This window comes from Pelecanus crispus, chromosome 22 (assembly GCF_030463565.1).
Source record: "Pelecanus crispus isolate bPelCri1 chromosome 22, bPelCri1.pri, whole genome shotgun sequence".
Lineage (NCBI taxonomy): Eukaryota > Metazoa > Chordata > Aves > Pelecaniformes > Pelecanidae > Pelecanus > Pelecanus crispus.
This window is the reverse complement of record NC_134664.1, coordinates 4,369,944-4,383,800: the sequence shown is the minus strand read 5'-3', so window position 1 is coordinate 4,383,800 and position 13,857 is coordinate 4,369,944. Positions and strand designations below refer to the sequence as shown.

Here is a 13,857-nt window from a genome sequence, read left to right as displayed (position 1 = left end):
TGCTGGGGGAGCTGAGCGCCGATGTCCCCCTGCGCTGGGGCAGGTGCCACGCTGTGACCCCACTCAGGCCTTTTTCACCAGGAGCACCAAAGGGGAGGCAGAGGAGAGCGGGGAGGGATGAAGTGCTGCACGGGGAGGTCTGGTGCCCCGGGGTGGTCGCGCCTGTCGGTGCAATGGGCCAGGCCTGGGAGGCTTCACACTCGTTGTGCACTAGTGCAAAGGAGGGTCGAGCAGCAAAGCCTGGGATGCACGGGTCTGGGGAGCAGAGTGCTGAGCTTCAGGGAGACCAGATGTGCAAAGGAAGGGGCTTGGAGAGACCCCGGGTGCGGCTCCAGCCTGGCATGGGAGCGGGGCCAGCGCTGCTCCGGGCACCTTGCAGGCAGCGCAGCGAGCGAGCACGCCTGGCGGCTCCGTCTCGAGGGGAACCTGCCGCTGTCGTCCGTGGAAAGCGTGGCCAGGTCCTGCCAGGCCTGCACCACACTTCGTGCTTCCTTTTGGGGTGTGAGAAGCCAGGGCCAGCAGAGAGGAGCTGCTCTGTGCCCAAGGATGCTCCTGGGCTGTGCTCCCTCTGCACAGAGGATGGTCCTGATGTGGGCCTCTAAGTGCCCAGCACAAAGCCAGGGGCAGAGCAGCAGCAAACAGACAAAATGCCCAGACTGGCCGTGCTGGTGGGGTGGCTGGTGGCAGAAGGTGCAGACAGACAGATGGACAAGACCCCGGGGGCTGCTTGGTGCTGCAGTGTTTCACAGGTCCATTTTTTTGTGGCTCGTACAAAAGAGGTGACACACAGACAGACTTGGGCTGAGTGGCTTCCGCTGTGGGTCAGGGAGCAGACGTGGCGGACAGACTGACAGATGTGGGCTCAGGATCCCGTAGGCAATATCAGAGGGATGCGCAGCAGAAGGACGGACAGAAGTTGGGAGCACACACGGCCAGCACAGGCTTCAGGCAGCAGATCCAGCAGGACAGACAGATGGCTGATGGACTGAACATCCAGCCTGAGTTAGGCTGGATGGAAAGACAGACGGATGTGGGCTTGCTGGTGGGGAAATACAGAACGTAGTTCAGATAGGGGGTAGAGCAGACAGCTGGGGACTTGGTCCTTTTGAAGAGACGGATGAACACAGGCACAGCATTTTGGATGCCCAACATGTGGTTCAGGTCGTAGATGGACAGACGGACTTGAGCTCTTGGCTCAGACGCCCAGCACATGTTCAGGTAGGAGATGTGGCAGACAGACAGACGGACGCAGGCTGGGCGGCTCAGACGTCCAGCACATGGTTCAGGTAGGAGATGTAGCAGATGGCCAGGCGGAGGATCTCAATCTTGGAGAGCTTCTTGTCCGGCGGCAGTGTGGGCAGCAGCTTCCGCAGCTCGGCAAAGGCCATGTTGAAGGCTTCGACGCGGATGCGCTCCCGCGTGGCGTGGGCTGTCCGGTATTTGGCCGTGGCGCGCCGCCGGCGACGACGCTCCTCCCGACTCAGGTGCTGCAGGTCTTTCTTCACGGCCTCGCCCGGCTCGGCTATCCGGGACTGAGTGCACAAGCCAACACCACTGGCATCCTCCGCGCTGCCGGCGCGGCCGCCGCCGCAGTCACTGAAGATGGACTCGGACTCGGAGTGTGTTGGAGGCAGATCAATCTCTGTCTGGTCCGAATTGAGCATCATCTTTGTGGAAGAGGGGTGGACAGAGACACGGATGCTTCAGAGACGTGGTACGTCAGGAGGACAGACTGACCCAGGCACGATGTCGAAGCAAAACCGCTCTACTTTCAAGAGAAGGTCTCTGGATCACAGCAAGACCCTGGTTATTCTCCTCCTCTTCCTCCTCATCACACACGGTCTCCGCAAGGGAATTTCAAAATTTTCCCTTTTCCCTGGAGAACTCGTTGGGCGGGTGACAGCTTTCACAATAAATAATGTAAGAAAGATGGCAGGATGCATATAAATAAAATAAATAAATAAATATCCTCTGTGCGCGCGTGTGCACAGAGACCACGGGCTCTTCCGTGCAGCCGTGGCAGGACCCAGTTTTGGAGCTGTCAGGTGTCAGAGCCGAACTCCTTCCACGTGTTCTAGAAAACAGAAGCACAGGGGCTCTCAGTACCGCCCGGCTCCCGGCGGACACGAGAGACGCAGCTAGCGAGCACGGCTGTTTGCTCCGCCTGCCCTGCGGTGTCGGCCCCAGCCGGAGCAGGGGACAGCCCGTCCCTGCCGCGCTGGGATGGGGCTCCGGGTTCCCGGTCACGGGCAGCGGAGAGGGAGCCGGTGGGGTGGCTCTGGGAGAAGGTGGAAGCCATTTCTCCTGGCTCTCCGGAGAGATGACAGGTGGTGGATGAGCGAAGGGGAAAAACAGACTGCGGGGGCGAGAGGAAGGGGGGCTTATTGTATACTAAATGAGCCCGTATGTCATGGATCCTGGCACCCCTGACATATGGAACCCAACACAGCTGCTTTGCTTGATGTGTCCAAATAGACGCTGGCTCCCTGCTCCCTCCGGGACGCTGCGCCGCTGTCCAGGAAAGCTGCCTCTCCTCTCCCTTCTCCTCCCCCTGACTGCCTTCCCTGCGTGGCTCCGGCACGGGGGCCCCAGGCCCGCACGGATGCCTCCGGCACCCCGGGAGCAGGTCTGGGAAAGGCAGGTCTTGCTGCAGGCGCATCTTCCCCCTGGGCAGGGGAAGGGCTGGGGTGGAGCAGGGGAAGGGGAACAAACTTCAGATGGGGAAATGCTGCTGCTAGAAGAGCCGGCAGCCTGGCTGGGAAGCCAGCCAGGCAGAGATGTACAACATATTACCTCTCTCAGGCCTGACAAGCTTGTAATGAGCCATATGACTGAGAAATGGAAACTAAACGAATATGGACAGACGATGACTGGGAAGAAATAGTCCACATCCCATTTCAAAAGACTGGCAGAGGGCAGAGCCCTTGATGCGCGCTTGCAGAAGCACTGCCGGAGAAACACAAGGAACCCCGTAAGCATGTATAGAAATGTCTGCAGAGCCCCTCTGAGCCCCCCCAAATGTATGTCGCTGTTTCTTTGCATGCTTACACAAACACACATGTACACACACATACACACACAGACACGTTTCCCAGCGCATAAGTGCAAATGTTGCCAGTCAAAAACTCCTCTGTGAGAATCCCACATCCATTTATGCACAGTAATTTACACCCACGCTCGTAAATCTACCCCAAGTCAGGCATCTCTGTGTGCACACACACACACTTACTCTTGCACTGTGATACTCAGATTTCACTAAAAAATTAACCTGGACTTTTTTTGCTATAACGCAAAACCTTTCAGCTATGCGTGAGAGTGCAAGTAAACCATCCAAATCCTAAACAAAAAGTTACTCTTGTGAAGCCCTTAGCCTGGAGATGATGGAAGGGCTGATGGAAACGTGGCTTTTGGGACTCATGGAGATGCCCTCTCAAGGCTTTCAGCTTGCAATTAACTGCACTGTCCTTAGAACACGGCTGAGTTTGGTTTTGTGTTTAACTTGCTCTCCCTGCAGTCAGCTTCAGAGACAAACCAGCCAGGGACCAAGAACCAGGACCAGCGCAGGAGCGTGTATCTCAAGTTCCTGAATTAGCCACATCTGCTGTAGCCGTACATTATAGCCATGACTGCTGCACCTTGTTTAACCTTCTCCATCACCCTCCCACTTTAATTTCTTTTCTCCTTCCACTCTTGTCCCCTTCCTGCACACCCGGGACCTCCTTTCTGGTGCTCGGCGGTGGAGGGAGCAGTCCTGTCCTGCTGGCTGCTCTGCCCTCGGCAGCGGCGTGTCCGTGGGTGAACACCACCCAAAGTAAACCTGTGCCTGGCCGGCGAGCAGCAGCAGCAGCCCTTCATGGCCAGCACGGGCTTGTTGCCACGGCCGTGCTTCCCTGCGTGCCGGCGGTGCCGCCCCGCTCCCGGTCACAATAGCCGTCCCTGGAGCATCGCTCCCAGCCGCGCCGGCTCCCGGCAGCAGGGCAGGGCTGCACGAGCACAAGCTCCGGAGAGGCTGCAGCCAGGCCGGGAGGAGGGAAGGCTGGCTCTGGGGTTGGACACGTGCCATGGCAGCTCTGCACTTTCAGCTCCCGGGCCACGGCAAGGAGTCGGTGCGCGGACGTCCAGGATCACACTCACGTGTGCAGCTCCGCACCTGTGTGCGCAGCTTCTCTTTAAATGCTCTCCCCCCTGCTCTTGGGGAAGGGGAACTGCATTTGATCTCCTGTGCTAGCTTCACCGCTCTTCTGTCTCCCTCTTATCCCGGCGCTGCTGCTCTGAAAACAACGGGCCTGTTCCCCTCTTGCTCTGCAAACTCAGGTGCTGCCTCACCCGACCGGGGCCATGCTGGAGGTGCAGTTCACAGGCGGGCGACCTGCCCTGGTAAGAAACTGCAGAGCAGCTCCACTGCCTCCTGGCCCCATCGCTTCAGCACACGGCGGGGAAGGAGACAAACAACTGCCTCCTGTCTCCTCCTAGGACACCGGCACCAAGGCACGAGCGTGTCACTTCATCCCGGAGTAGGGGAGGCTCCAAAAACTCCTTCTCCTTGGGCAGACGGGGATGGCGACCTGGCCCAGGAACAGCCTGGGGACCACTCACTGGTCTGCTGCCGTCTGCAGAGGGCACAGGCTGTGGGACACATTGCTGTCGCTGTCTCAGCGTCCTTGCCAGTGAATTTAAGGTGTATTAAACACGGGAGGCAGCAGTCCTGCCCAGGGGTGTCTGTTCTCAGTCGCAGAAGGATGTCCGCAGGAGACGCCAGACCATGTGTATGAAGACAAGTTTCAGTACTCGACCCAAATAAACTCCTTATCCCACTCCTCCTCTGCTGGGTTAGTCCAGTCCTCAAAAAGCTTTTCCTTCACATGGGTGACTTGTGCTCTGAGGGGTTCTTTTCACTCTTTCCTTCAGATGAACCGTAAACTGCCATCTTCCTAAACTCATCTACTGCAAGAACCTCATTTAAACCTACACTTGCTCCACTCCTGCCTTCAGCAAAACCCCAGTAGTGCTTAAACCCCGATGGGAAGCAATGCTTCCCACCTCCTCGCTTGCCCTTTTCCTTGCACTCCAGACCAGCAGTGTAACAATTTTTGAAGACTCCCTGGCCACGCAAAGTGTGTCTGGGACCCACTTTCAGGCCATCTGAACGGAGGTTCCTTTTCTTTTTCCTGATCAGAAATCCCCCATGCCACCGCCAAGCCCGAAGTGAAGGGCGCGCACGCGGGTTTGTGCGTTTAACCTCGACGGGGGTCAAGCCCCCTTCCCGAGAGAGCCTGCGGCTCTGTGCGGAGGGCTACCTTCCCGCACAGACCACGCTGCTTATCTCACCGTCCCTCTCCCCACCTGCCACGCTACCATTTCAGCAGCATCAAACCTCGCAGCAACATCCAGGAGCACTGCTCACCCGTCCCCAGGACAGCCACCTTACCCCCACGCCGATGACCATTCCCGGGCTCCAGCTTTTCTCTTCCAGCAGGATGAAGCTCAAAGTAATCCAGGGAGGGAGGAACCGCTTGGCTCATCCGTCCATTGAGGAGGCAGAAAGTTTCCCCGGGTGCACACGGTCGCCCTGCTCTGCGGGATGGACCTGGGGGGTCAGGGGGAACCCCGGCAGCCTTGGGGCCCAGGCATGCTACTCCTTGGGCAGGAGTGCGAGCGGGCCACTGCACGTTGAGATGGACACCCCAAGGAGGCATGTGCCCCACACGCTATATATACACCCCAGCCTCGCACGCCGGGTCTGACACCGGCTGCCTCATTGGCTGCTCCTGTGCTCCCCCCCTCATAAATATTAAAGTCAAGAGAGGGGATGCCATTGGCTGTGCGGGAGGTTGGAGCCCCCAGGAGAGGAGGGAGGTGGAGGTTGGATGTGGTCCTGGAGGGTGGATGGAGGTGGTGGGCTGGGAGGGAGGGAGGAAGGGAGGGAGGAGGGTGGGGGTGCTTGGGGAGAAGGCGACATCTGTTCTCCATGCATATTTCATAAAGGAGAAATAGATGGGAGCGAGTGTGGAAAGGGGAGAGGGAGAGACAGGCAGGCAAGTCCCTGCGCCAGGGCGGGACGAGGAGCAGCGTCTGCAGAAGAAGCGGGACCGATGGCACAGCCTTCCCGGTGGCTCCCACTGGCGTGCAGCCCCCGCAGCCGCAGCGTGGGTGCGCGTGTTAGCTGGGCCGTGTGTCCGTGCTGTGCCGGCATGCACACGTGTCCATGTGCACGCAGCCGCGTGACGCATGGGTCTGCGGGTGCGTGTGTGGGGCGGGCGAGCGCTGGTGGGTGCCCGGACCACGGGCGGGTGCCCGGACCACGGGCAGCCTCTCCCAGACAGGCTCTACCAGCAGCAACAACTGTCCCATAGGTCCTGCCTGGGAGCTGCGGTAAAATTCACCTGTAGTAAAGTTTGGTGAGGAAAGAGAAAGAAAGTGAAAGAAAGAGGTACCCAGAATACACAGGTATTGATTTGAAACACCGATCCTCTAACCATGAAACAATGATCTCTTTTTGTGGGTTAGACTTGATCTCTGCTTCTCACCCTTCTCCGATTTTGAATTCTCCTGTTAAACTCTGTCTTGAGAAAATCTCCTCTAGTTCGTCCTCATTATCAGTAAACTCCCTGCTCTGAAATCCCTGCATCCCCCACCCCACGCAACGTATCTGCGTGCGTCCTCCCAGACCTTCCTGCAGTTTGCTTGCTGGAGTCTCCCACCTTCGTCCTCTCCCTCCTCTGAGTGCTGGAGGTTGTGCCCCCCCTCGTCCCCCTCCCAGGCCCTGGGGGCTGGTTCCCCCTCCCCTGCACGGCAGGCGAAGCCCAGGTGATGGGCATTCGCACCTGGGCGGACTCCAGCCTGTGGCACGGATCAGCAGATGGTCTCGGAGTTTGCAGGGCGAGCGGCGGACGAGGCAGAGGGATCAGGTGGCAGCGAGAAGCCTGCCTCACCATTGCTATGGCACCGATTATAAAACAATATTCGCCTAATGAGCTCGTGGCAATAGCCACATCCGCCCCGAGACTAACACGCGCGCGATGCACAGCATGCCTGGATAATGCACTGGATGCAACGCACGTCATGCATCTATCACACGCACACCCCGCGCACACTTCTCACAAATCACTCATCTCTCACGTGCGGACACACGAGCAGCACATGCACGTCCAGATGGGTGCGCACACCCTTCACCAACCCCTTCCAGCCCCGTTGCACACCCCATACCCCCCTGCCCGTGCACACACGTCCCCCTCCTCCCTCGCTGCAGTGCTCTGCCTGGGCCCTCCATCTCCCCCGAGAGCCTGATGGGCTGTTTGTATTTATTTCTTGCTCTGTGCTCCCTGTCCCTCCTCCGTTCCCGTCTCGCCTGCCACCCCCAGGGCCAGCTCCTCTCCCCCTGCCAGGACGCCAGCAGGGCCCCACCTCTCTCTGCAGCTGATGCTGGGCTGCTCCGGGCATCCTGCCGGGCTGGGCTCGGCGAGGAGGGGAGGGAAGGAGCGGAACTGGCTGCCGGAGCCTCCCCACTGGGGACGCCAGGCCCGATCTGTGCCGGCCTCATGGCCATCGCAGCGTGCAGCATCCAGGCGAGCGGGCAGGTTTCGGCTCCTTTCAGCAGGCTCCCGCTCAAGTTCTTCTCTCAAGTCAAGGCACTGGCAGATCCATCGCTCCCACCCTGGATCCTCGCGGCTCTCCCGGGGAGCGATGCACAGTGCTCGGTGGGGACATGGACTGCCTGGCTCGCCCCCGAGGCAGGCTGCACTAACCGGGGACAGCCCTCTCTGCTCGGCTGCAGTGACACAAACACAGAGCCTGCTCCCAGCAGCCGAGGCCCCCTTCCCATAACGCAGTCACCTTAACTCTGCCCTGGGATGATGCAGACTCTCAGCCTTCCTCCTCTTGCAGGTGAGAGCTGAGATTGCAAAGGCCCCTTCATCTGTCAGCATCCAAATTTTGCACTGCCAGGAGGGAGGATTTCATCTGGGGAGGTCCCTCAGCTTGGAAAATGGTTGCTCTTTGTACCTGAGAAGTGTCAACGCGCAGGACGCAGCCCTGGTGCTGAGTGCCGCACGGCGCGCACGCAGCCCGCAAAGCCTTGCAGAGCCGACCGGATCGTGGAGGGTGAGATGAACACCGGCAGGGCTGTGCCAGGGAGCGGGGGAAGACGAAGGCACAGCCACAGGTCTCACGGGAGGGTGACGGCAGAGTGAGAAACTCAAGACCTTTCTCCTGCAATCCAAGCCAATATTCCCCCCATGGCTGCAATCTTCCCTGGTCCCTGCTCAGAGCCTGCAGCCCACGGGAGCTGCCACGATCCCTGAGATTTTGGCTGCTGCCTCGTTCTCTACCTCCTCAGCAAGAACTTCTGAGCTTCAAATATGCTAAAGCTGGCCAAAAACTGATGAGATGTGGGGGAGGGAGAACAAGAGACCCTCTGGCTTTGTTCTTCACTTCTGAGTTTCCCAACTTGTGCCTGGCAGAAAGTAGTATTCCTTGTCAAAACCAACCAGGTTTCTTAATTGCAGGAGCCCACAAGCTGGAGCCTGCAGAAAACCCTCATCTCCTCTGAATTCCTGGGCCTCCTTTTCAACACAGCGTTCAAGAAGAAAGAGGCTGGCGAACACCAGTGGGAGCACAGCCAACTTTGAAAAATCTCTCGATACCTTCGGCTTGACCTGTGAGGTTGATGGACCCAGGTGGGTCCGTTGTGGTGTTTCCATCCAAGGGGATGAAGCCCTCCAGGACTTGCCCACCTCAGCCCCCAAGGTTCAGGGATCAGCTGCAGACAGAGGAGCCGTGGCACGGGGCTGCGGGGACCTGAGCCGGGCTCGCTGCTCCAGGCCTCCTGCGTGCGTGCAGGGAGGGCACGGCGAGGTATGAAAAGAGACTAGAAGAGGCAGCATTTGGCAGGAGATGAGGCGACATATTGTACAAAACCACTGGGGACCACACTGGCCTGGGCTTGTCAGGGAAAACAAGCAGCTTTAACCCTTGTGCTGCTGGAGCAGATCCAGAGAGAGTTTTGTAACTTTTATAGAGCGAGGGGCTGCATGTCCAAACAATGGGTGGGAGACCTGGAAGGAGATCCCTGCCACAACTCATAGGCGCTGGAACGACAGAGTCCCTGGGGGGGGGTATTACTACTCCTGCCCATCAACTGGTACCTTCATGCACATGCTGGGACCGCACCCCATCTCTCCAGCAAGGACCCTCTGCAGAACAAAAGGCGCTGGGCTCCGCTGTGTTCCTGTGACCGCCCAGCTGCTCATTCATGGCAAAGTTTTCTCTGGCAGACCTGCCTTTTTGGACCATTCCCTGCAGCCAAGCCATCAGAGATCCCATAGCATCCGCAGTGTCACATTTGGTGCCATTATACTTTGTCCAGACATGCACAAGTGCAGTTTGCGGAGGGGGCAGCTGCCAGCCCCATCACGGCTGCTTTGCAGCACACCCTTGCAACCAGCAGCTGCAGCCTGGGCTGGCTGCGAAGTTCAGACGCTCTGCACAGACGGCGCGAGGCCTCGCCGACCATGCTGCGAAGCTCAGCCAGGTGATGCTGCAGCTACCAGACTCTTCGCAGACAGTGAGTGGGAAGCAGAGCTATCTGGTTCGAGGCCGGAGAAGCACCTGGACAGCCTGTTAATCTTCGCTCAGGGTGATGATGCCCTGCGGAGCCAGGGCTCAAGGCCTTTTGGGGCAAGTATGTTAGAGCACGCAAATGCGTGTGCACGTGCAGGCTGGCTGTGCAAGCTGCGTGTGCACAAGTGCGCGTGCACGTGCAAACTTGGGCTGCAGAGTACACATGCGTGTGGGCAGGTGGCTGAGCAAGGTCCAGCACCCCTCAGCACGTGTGTTTGCGCGCACACCCATGTTTACTTGTGCATGTGCCTAGCTAATAACAGAAGGCCCCTGATCTGCACAGCTCTCTCCACGCCCTGGCCACGCTTGCCTGGCTAGTGACAGAAGCTCTCGGCTCTGATAGCCCCTCTCCTCTCCTCGCCTTTGTCTCCCTGGCTTTTATTGAGTGCAGGTTTTGTGAGCGGTCGGTGACAGACGGCCCCAGTGCTCGATAACTAGACAATCTGTCACCACCACCACTGACAGCTTTCACAAGGAGCCCCTTTCCTTTCATCCTTCCCAGTTCCCTTCGCCTCTGCTTGTCCCCCTTCCACACGTGCTCTCTGGCTTTGTTCCCCCCTAAAAGCCAAATAGCGACAGAAGCTCCTGATCATAATATTGCTCTAATCGAGTCTGTCATAATCGGATCCAATCTAATTACGTTCAGATCCCTCTCTTCTCCTGACTCTCTATTGCCTGTCCATCTGTCCCTCTCTTCCCTTCCAGTCTTTGTGTCCATCCATCTGTTATCTGCAGGCCTTTCTCCCTTCCCATCATCTCCCTGGGCCCCTGCCCCATTCGCAGCGTGGCCGCCCCGGCCCTTTCCTCCAGTGGCTCCCTCTCCAATCCATCTCTCTTAAAGGCCTCTCCATCAATCCATTTAGCAGCAGCTCCCTGCCTCCTCTAGCCCATCTGCTTCTCCCTTTCTGCTGGCTGCGAGAAGCAGAGATGCTGTTTTGTTTGTACGTCGATCTTGATTAGCCCCAGAAACCTCACTGTTAAAGCTGTGCTGGCACTGGGGAAAGATCACCTGGGTAGCAGAGAGCTGTAGGTCCTAAGCAGCATCCTCCATCCCTGCCTCACCACCCACCTCCTCCGAGCAATCGCGTCACACACAAGCGCTCAGGCTGGACACGCAGGTGAAAGAGGCTGGGGATAAAAGGGCAGGGTCCCAGGAGCGCAGGGCTGCACGAGGCAGGCCGGGGAAGAGAAAGCTTGAATCAGTGTCTCCCTGAACTACCTTCCTTTTTCTCTAGCCCTGGTATTTTTCTCCAGGAATGCACATGACTGGCTGGCCAATGGACAGACGGATGGACAGACGTGGTGGTGGTGAGATCCGACTGGATGTTCTTGCTGCACACAGAGAGAGGAGAAGGTAGAGCAGAGCTGGGGCAGACGGCTGCAGTGGTCCCCAGTGTGGGAACGAGGTGCCCAGTTACCACCAGGGTGCTGCGGGTTTGGGGCGCGGGGTCACTCCAGGGTCTTCTGTGCCTCTCCCAGCAGCAGTGGGTGCTGGTGTCTGTCGGAGACAAGGGCAGCGGCAGTGATGGACCCTGGGCACGATCCAGTCTGGCAATTCCTACGCTCCTGTTTGTAGCAGTCAGACCCTGATTTTAAACACATGCTGGACTCAGATGCCTGCTGGGTGCCAGCCAATGGCCCTTGCTCGCTGCGGTAGTTATCCGGAGCTGAGCTGCCTTCGTTTCTTCAGCAGGACCTCATTGCTGCCCACGGGTAGGACACAGAAAGCAGTTGTCAATGATCATGGCAGCAGGACTACTGGACATGACCACAGGCTACTGGACAGAGCACCAGCCCGGAACACAGGACTCGATGTATCCTTTAGACAGCAACATCACACCAAGGCTCCATTGCGTCTGTACCCACGGACCAAAGACCTGCCAGTCTACGCAGGCAAAGGATGGGCTCAGGCCCACTTCACAGAGACTCGAGGCACAGGGCACACAAAGCTCAGAGGTCTTTAAAGTATTCAGCACAGACAGACCTAGAGCAGTTTCAAAGGCGTGCAGAAGAGCAGCTCTTGTGGCAGGTTTTCTCCACGTATTTATTTGGGAGTTAAAGCTAAATAGTCTCCCTTGAATAATCCATGCCTAAGCAATTGTCACTTGTGAAAACAGGGTCTGGTTGTCTGAATATGCCTTAAAGCGGTATGTAGAGCAACACCTCAATCTCTAAATCCTGAGCGAGATATCAAGCAGGCAATAGCCCAGGTGGGAGCCGAACCCAGGCACACTGCAATGCGGACCATCAGGGAGAAGCGAAGGGGGTGAACGACGGCCCTAGCAAGGCCATCTGTTGGACAGCTCGACTCCGGCCAGCTGCAGCCACCGCTGCCCAAAGCGCAGGCGCTGGGCTCCAGTGCTGGGAGCAGGAGAGGCAGCAGAAGCTGGGCAGACTGGAGAGGAAGGATGCTACGTGGGGAGCAGAAGCATCATCTCAAGTAAGAGAAACAGCGACTTCTTAGAGAAGCGGCAGAGAGCAGGGTACTACGAATGCTGCTCTGCGACGTCCCAAGCTCAGTCCCCAGCTTGAATAAGGCAATGGTAGCTGTTCCTATAGCTCACCCAGCAAACTCTCCTGCCCTTTGTCAGAAAGCCTCTTTCTCTGGTCTCCAAAAATCGATCCCTTCAGCCCTGCAGCGGGCTTCATCTCTATTTTAACTGCTGATAAAACGTAGAAAACAAATTGTTTAAGACGACACCAATTTTTTCTTCCTGTCTCCACTGCTTCCTTCTCCCAGAAGCCAAACAGCCCTGGCTTTGTTCTGGGTATTAATTAACTTTCCTGCCTCTTAATATTCCAGAGCCATAAAGTTCCCAGGAGCTGGGAGGCCGGGCGCTAAGAAAACACACATTTCCTCTCCTTTCTCCTTGTCTCATTGACTGTCACCCCCATATGTCTCCCCCCTCCGGGCACAAGGGCAGCTGCAAACCCTCCTCTCTGGGCTCAGCCCCAGCCCTCTGCCTCCCGGGAGGCAGCGAGTTCAGAGGTCAAGAGAGTCGGTGGCATCTTCTTTTTGTGCAGAAATCCCTGGTAGAGTTGCGTGGGGAGAGAGGAGAGGAAATTGATGCTTGCAAATTATGTGTGCGCATGAAGGGGGGAGTGTATGTCTCCGCAAGATGCCTGGGGGCTCTACGGCGGAGACAGCATGTGCCAGCTGCCCTCCGCAGCAAGAGGCTGCCCAAAAAACCTAGTCTGGGCTTTGACGTAGCTGGAGGTGGTTCAGGGTAATGCAAGCACGATCTGAGTACCAGAGGCACGGGTGGGAGTTCCATGGAGTCTGTGGGGTTATCAGTAAGGACAGGACTTCTCGTGGATCTTTGCCAGGCAAGGTACAGGGATGAGTCTGATTTTGGAGGACAGTCGTGAGAAAAGTGAGGCAGAGATCCCTGGGTTTCTACTCCTGGCTCGGCACATTGTAGCCAAAAGAGCCGGCAGCAGGTAGTGAATTACTTCTCTCCAAGCACAACGGGAAAGGTGGTTCCAGTGTCTGGTCGACCCTCTCCAGGGCTGTCCTGCCAGCACCAGACTCACTGGAGCTGGGTGCGGGGAGGAAATGGGAACAGGCGCAGAGCTGCAGCCTGTACCTTCAAGAGTAAAACAGCACAAGGTGCAGACAGGCAACTGCCCCTGGGAGCAGCTGCCCCAGCCTTCGCTGGCGTCAACGGCCTGTTTATTTTGAGGAGCAGTTCAGCAAGACTTGCTAGAAGTTGCATCACTTCTTTTTCCCCTGGCAGAGGGCTGCAGAACTTGCTTCTTCCAGGCTCCATCTCTTGAGGGTGAATTTACCCTTGGCTCCTCAGCTGCCTTCTCCTTTCTTCCCTGTTTCTTTGGTCAAGCACTGAGCAGGGGAGAGAGCTTGCACAACCCCTGTCCCACTAAACCAGCAGAATAACTGACCTGCTGAACTCAGTGCCTAAAAGATGCCAAAGATGCCAAGTGCTTGGACAGAACTCAAAGCTGCCCAGCACCTACAAATGTCAGGAAGAACTGGTTAGACCAGGAATGATGTAGAACAACCTCAAAATGTAGTAGTTCTGGAAGAAATTCAAGTACTCGTGCTTTGGAGCAACAAGCCAAAGTCTTAAGAGTCAGAAGAGACCATTTTCCCAGTACCTGAACTTGATTGTGATGATGAACTGAAATGAAGTGAGCTTTTGTCTCCTCTGCTGACTGTGCTAGAGAGATGGTAACCTTTGTCAGCTGGGAGAATATCTTAAATCACTGCAGCAAGATTTG

The 13,857-nt window shown here is 57.3% G+C and overlaps 1 protein-coding gene across 1 annotated transcript; it reads right to left on the bottom strand.

The window, feature by feature from the left end:
- Positions 1–1,262: 1,262 nt before the first annotated feature.
- Positions 1,263–1,667, bottom strand: NHLH1 (nescient helix-loop-helix 1). Its single transcript, XM_009486139.2, has one exon. The coding sequence runs from the start codon at positions 1,665–1,667 to the stop codon at positions 1,263–1,265; it is 405 nt and encodes a 134-aa protein (XP_009484414.2).
- Between the last annotated feature and the right edge of the window lie 12,190 nt (positions 1,668–13,857).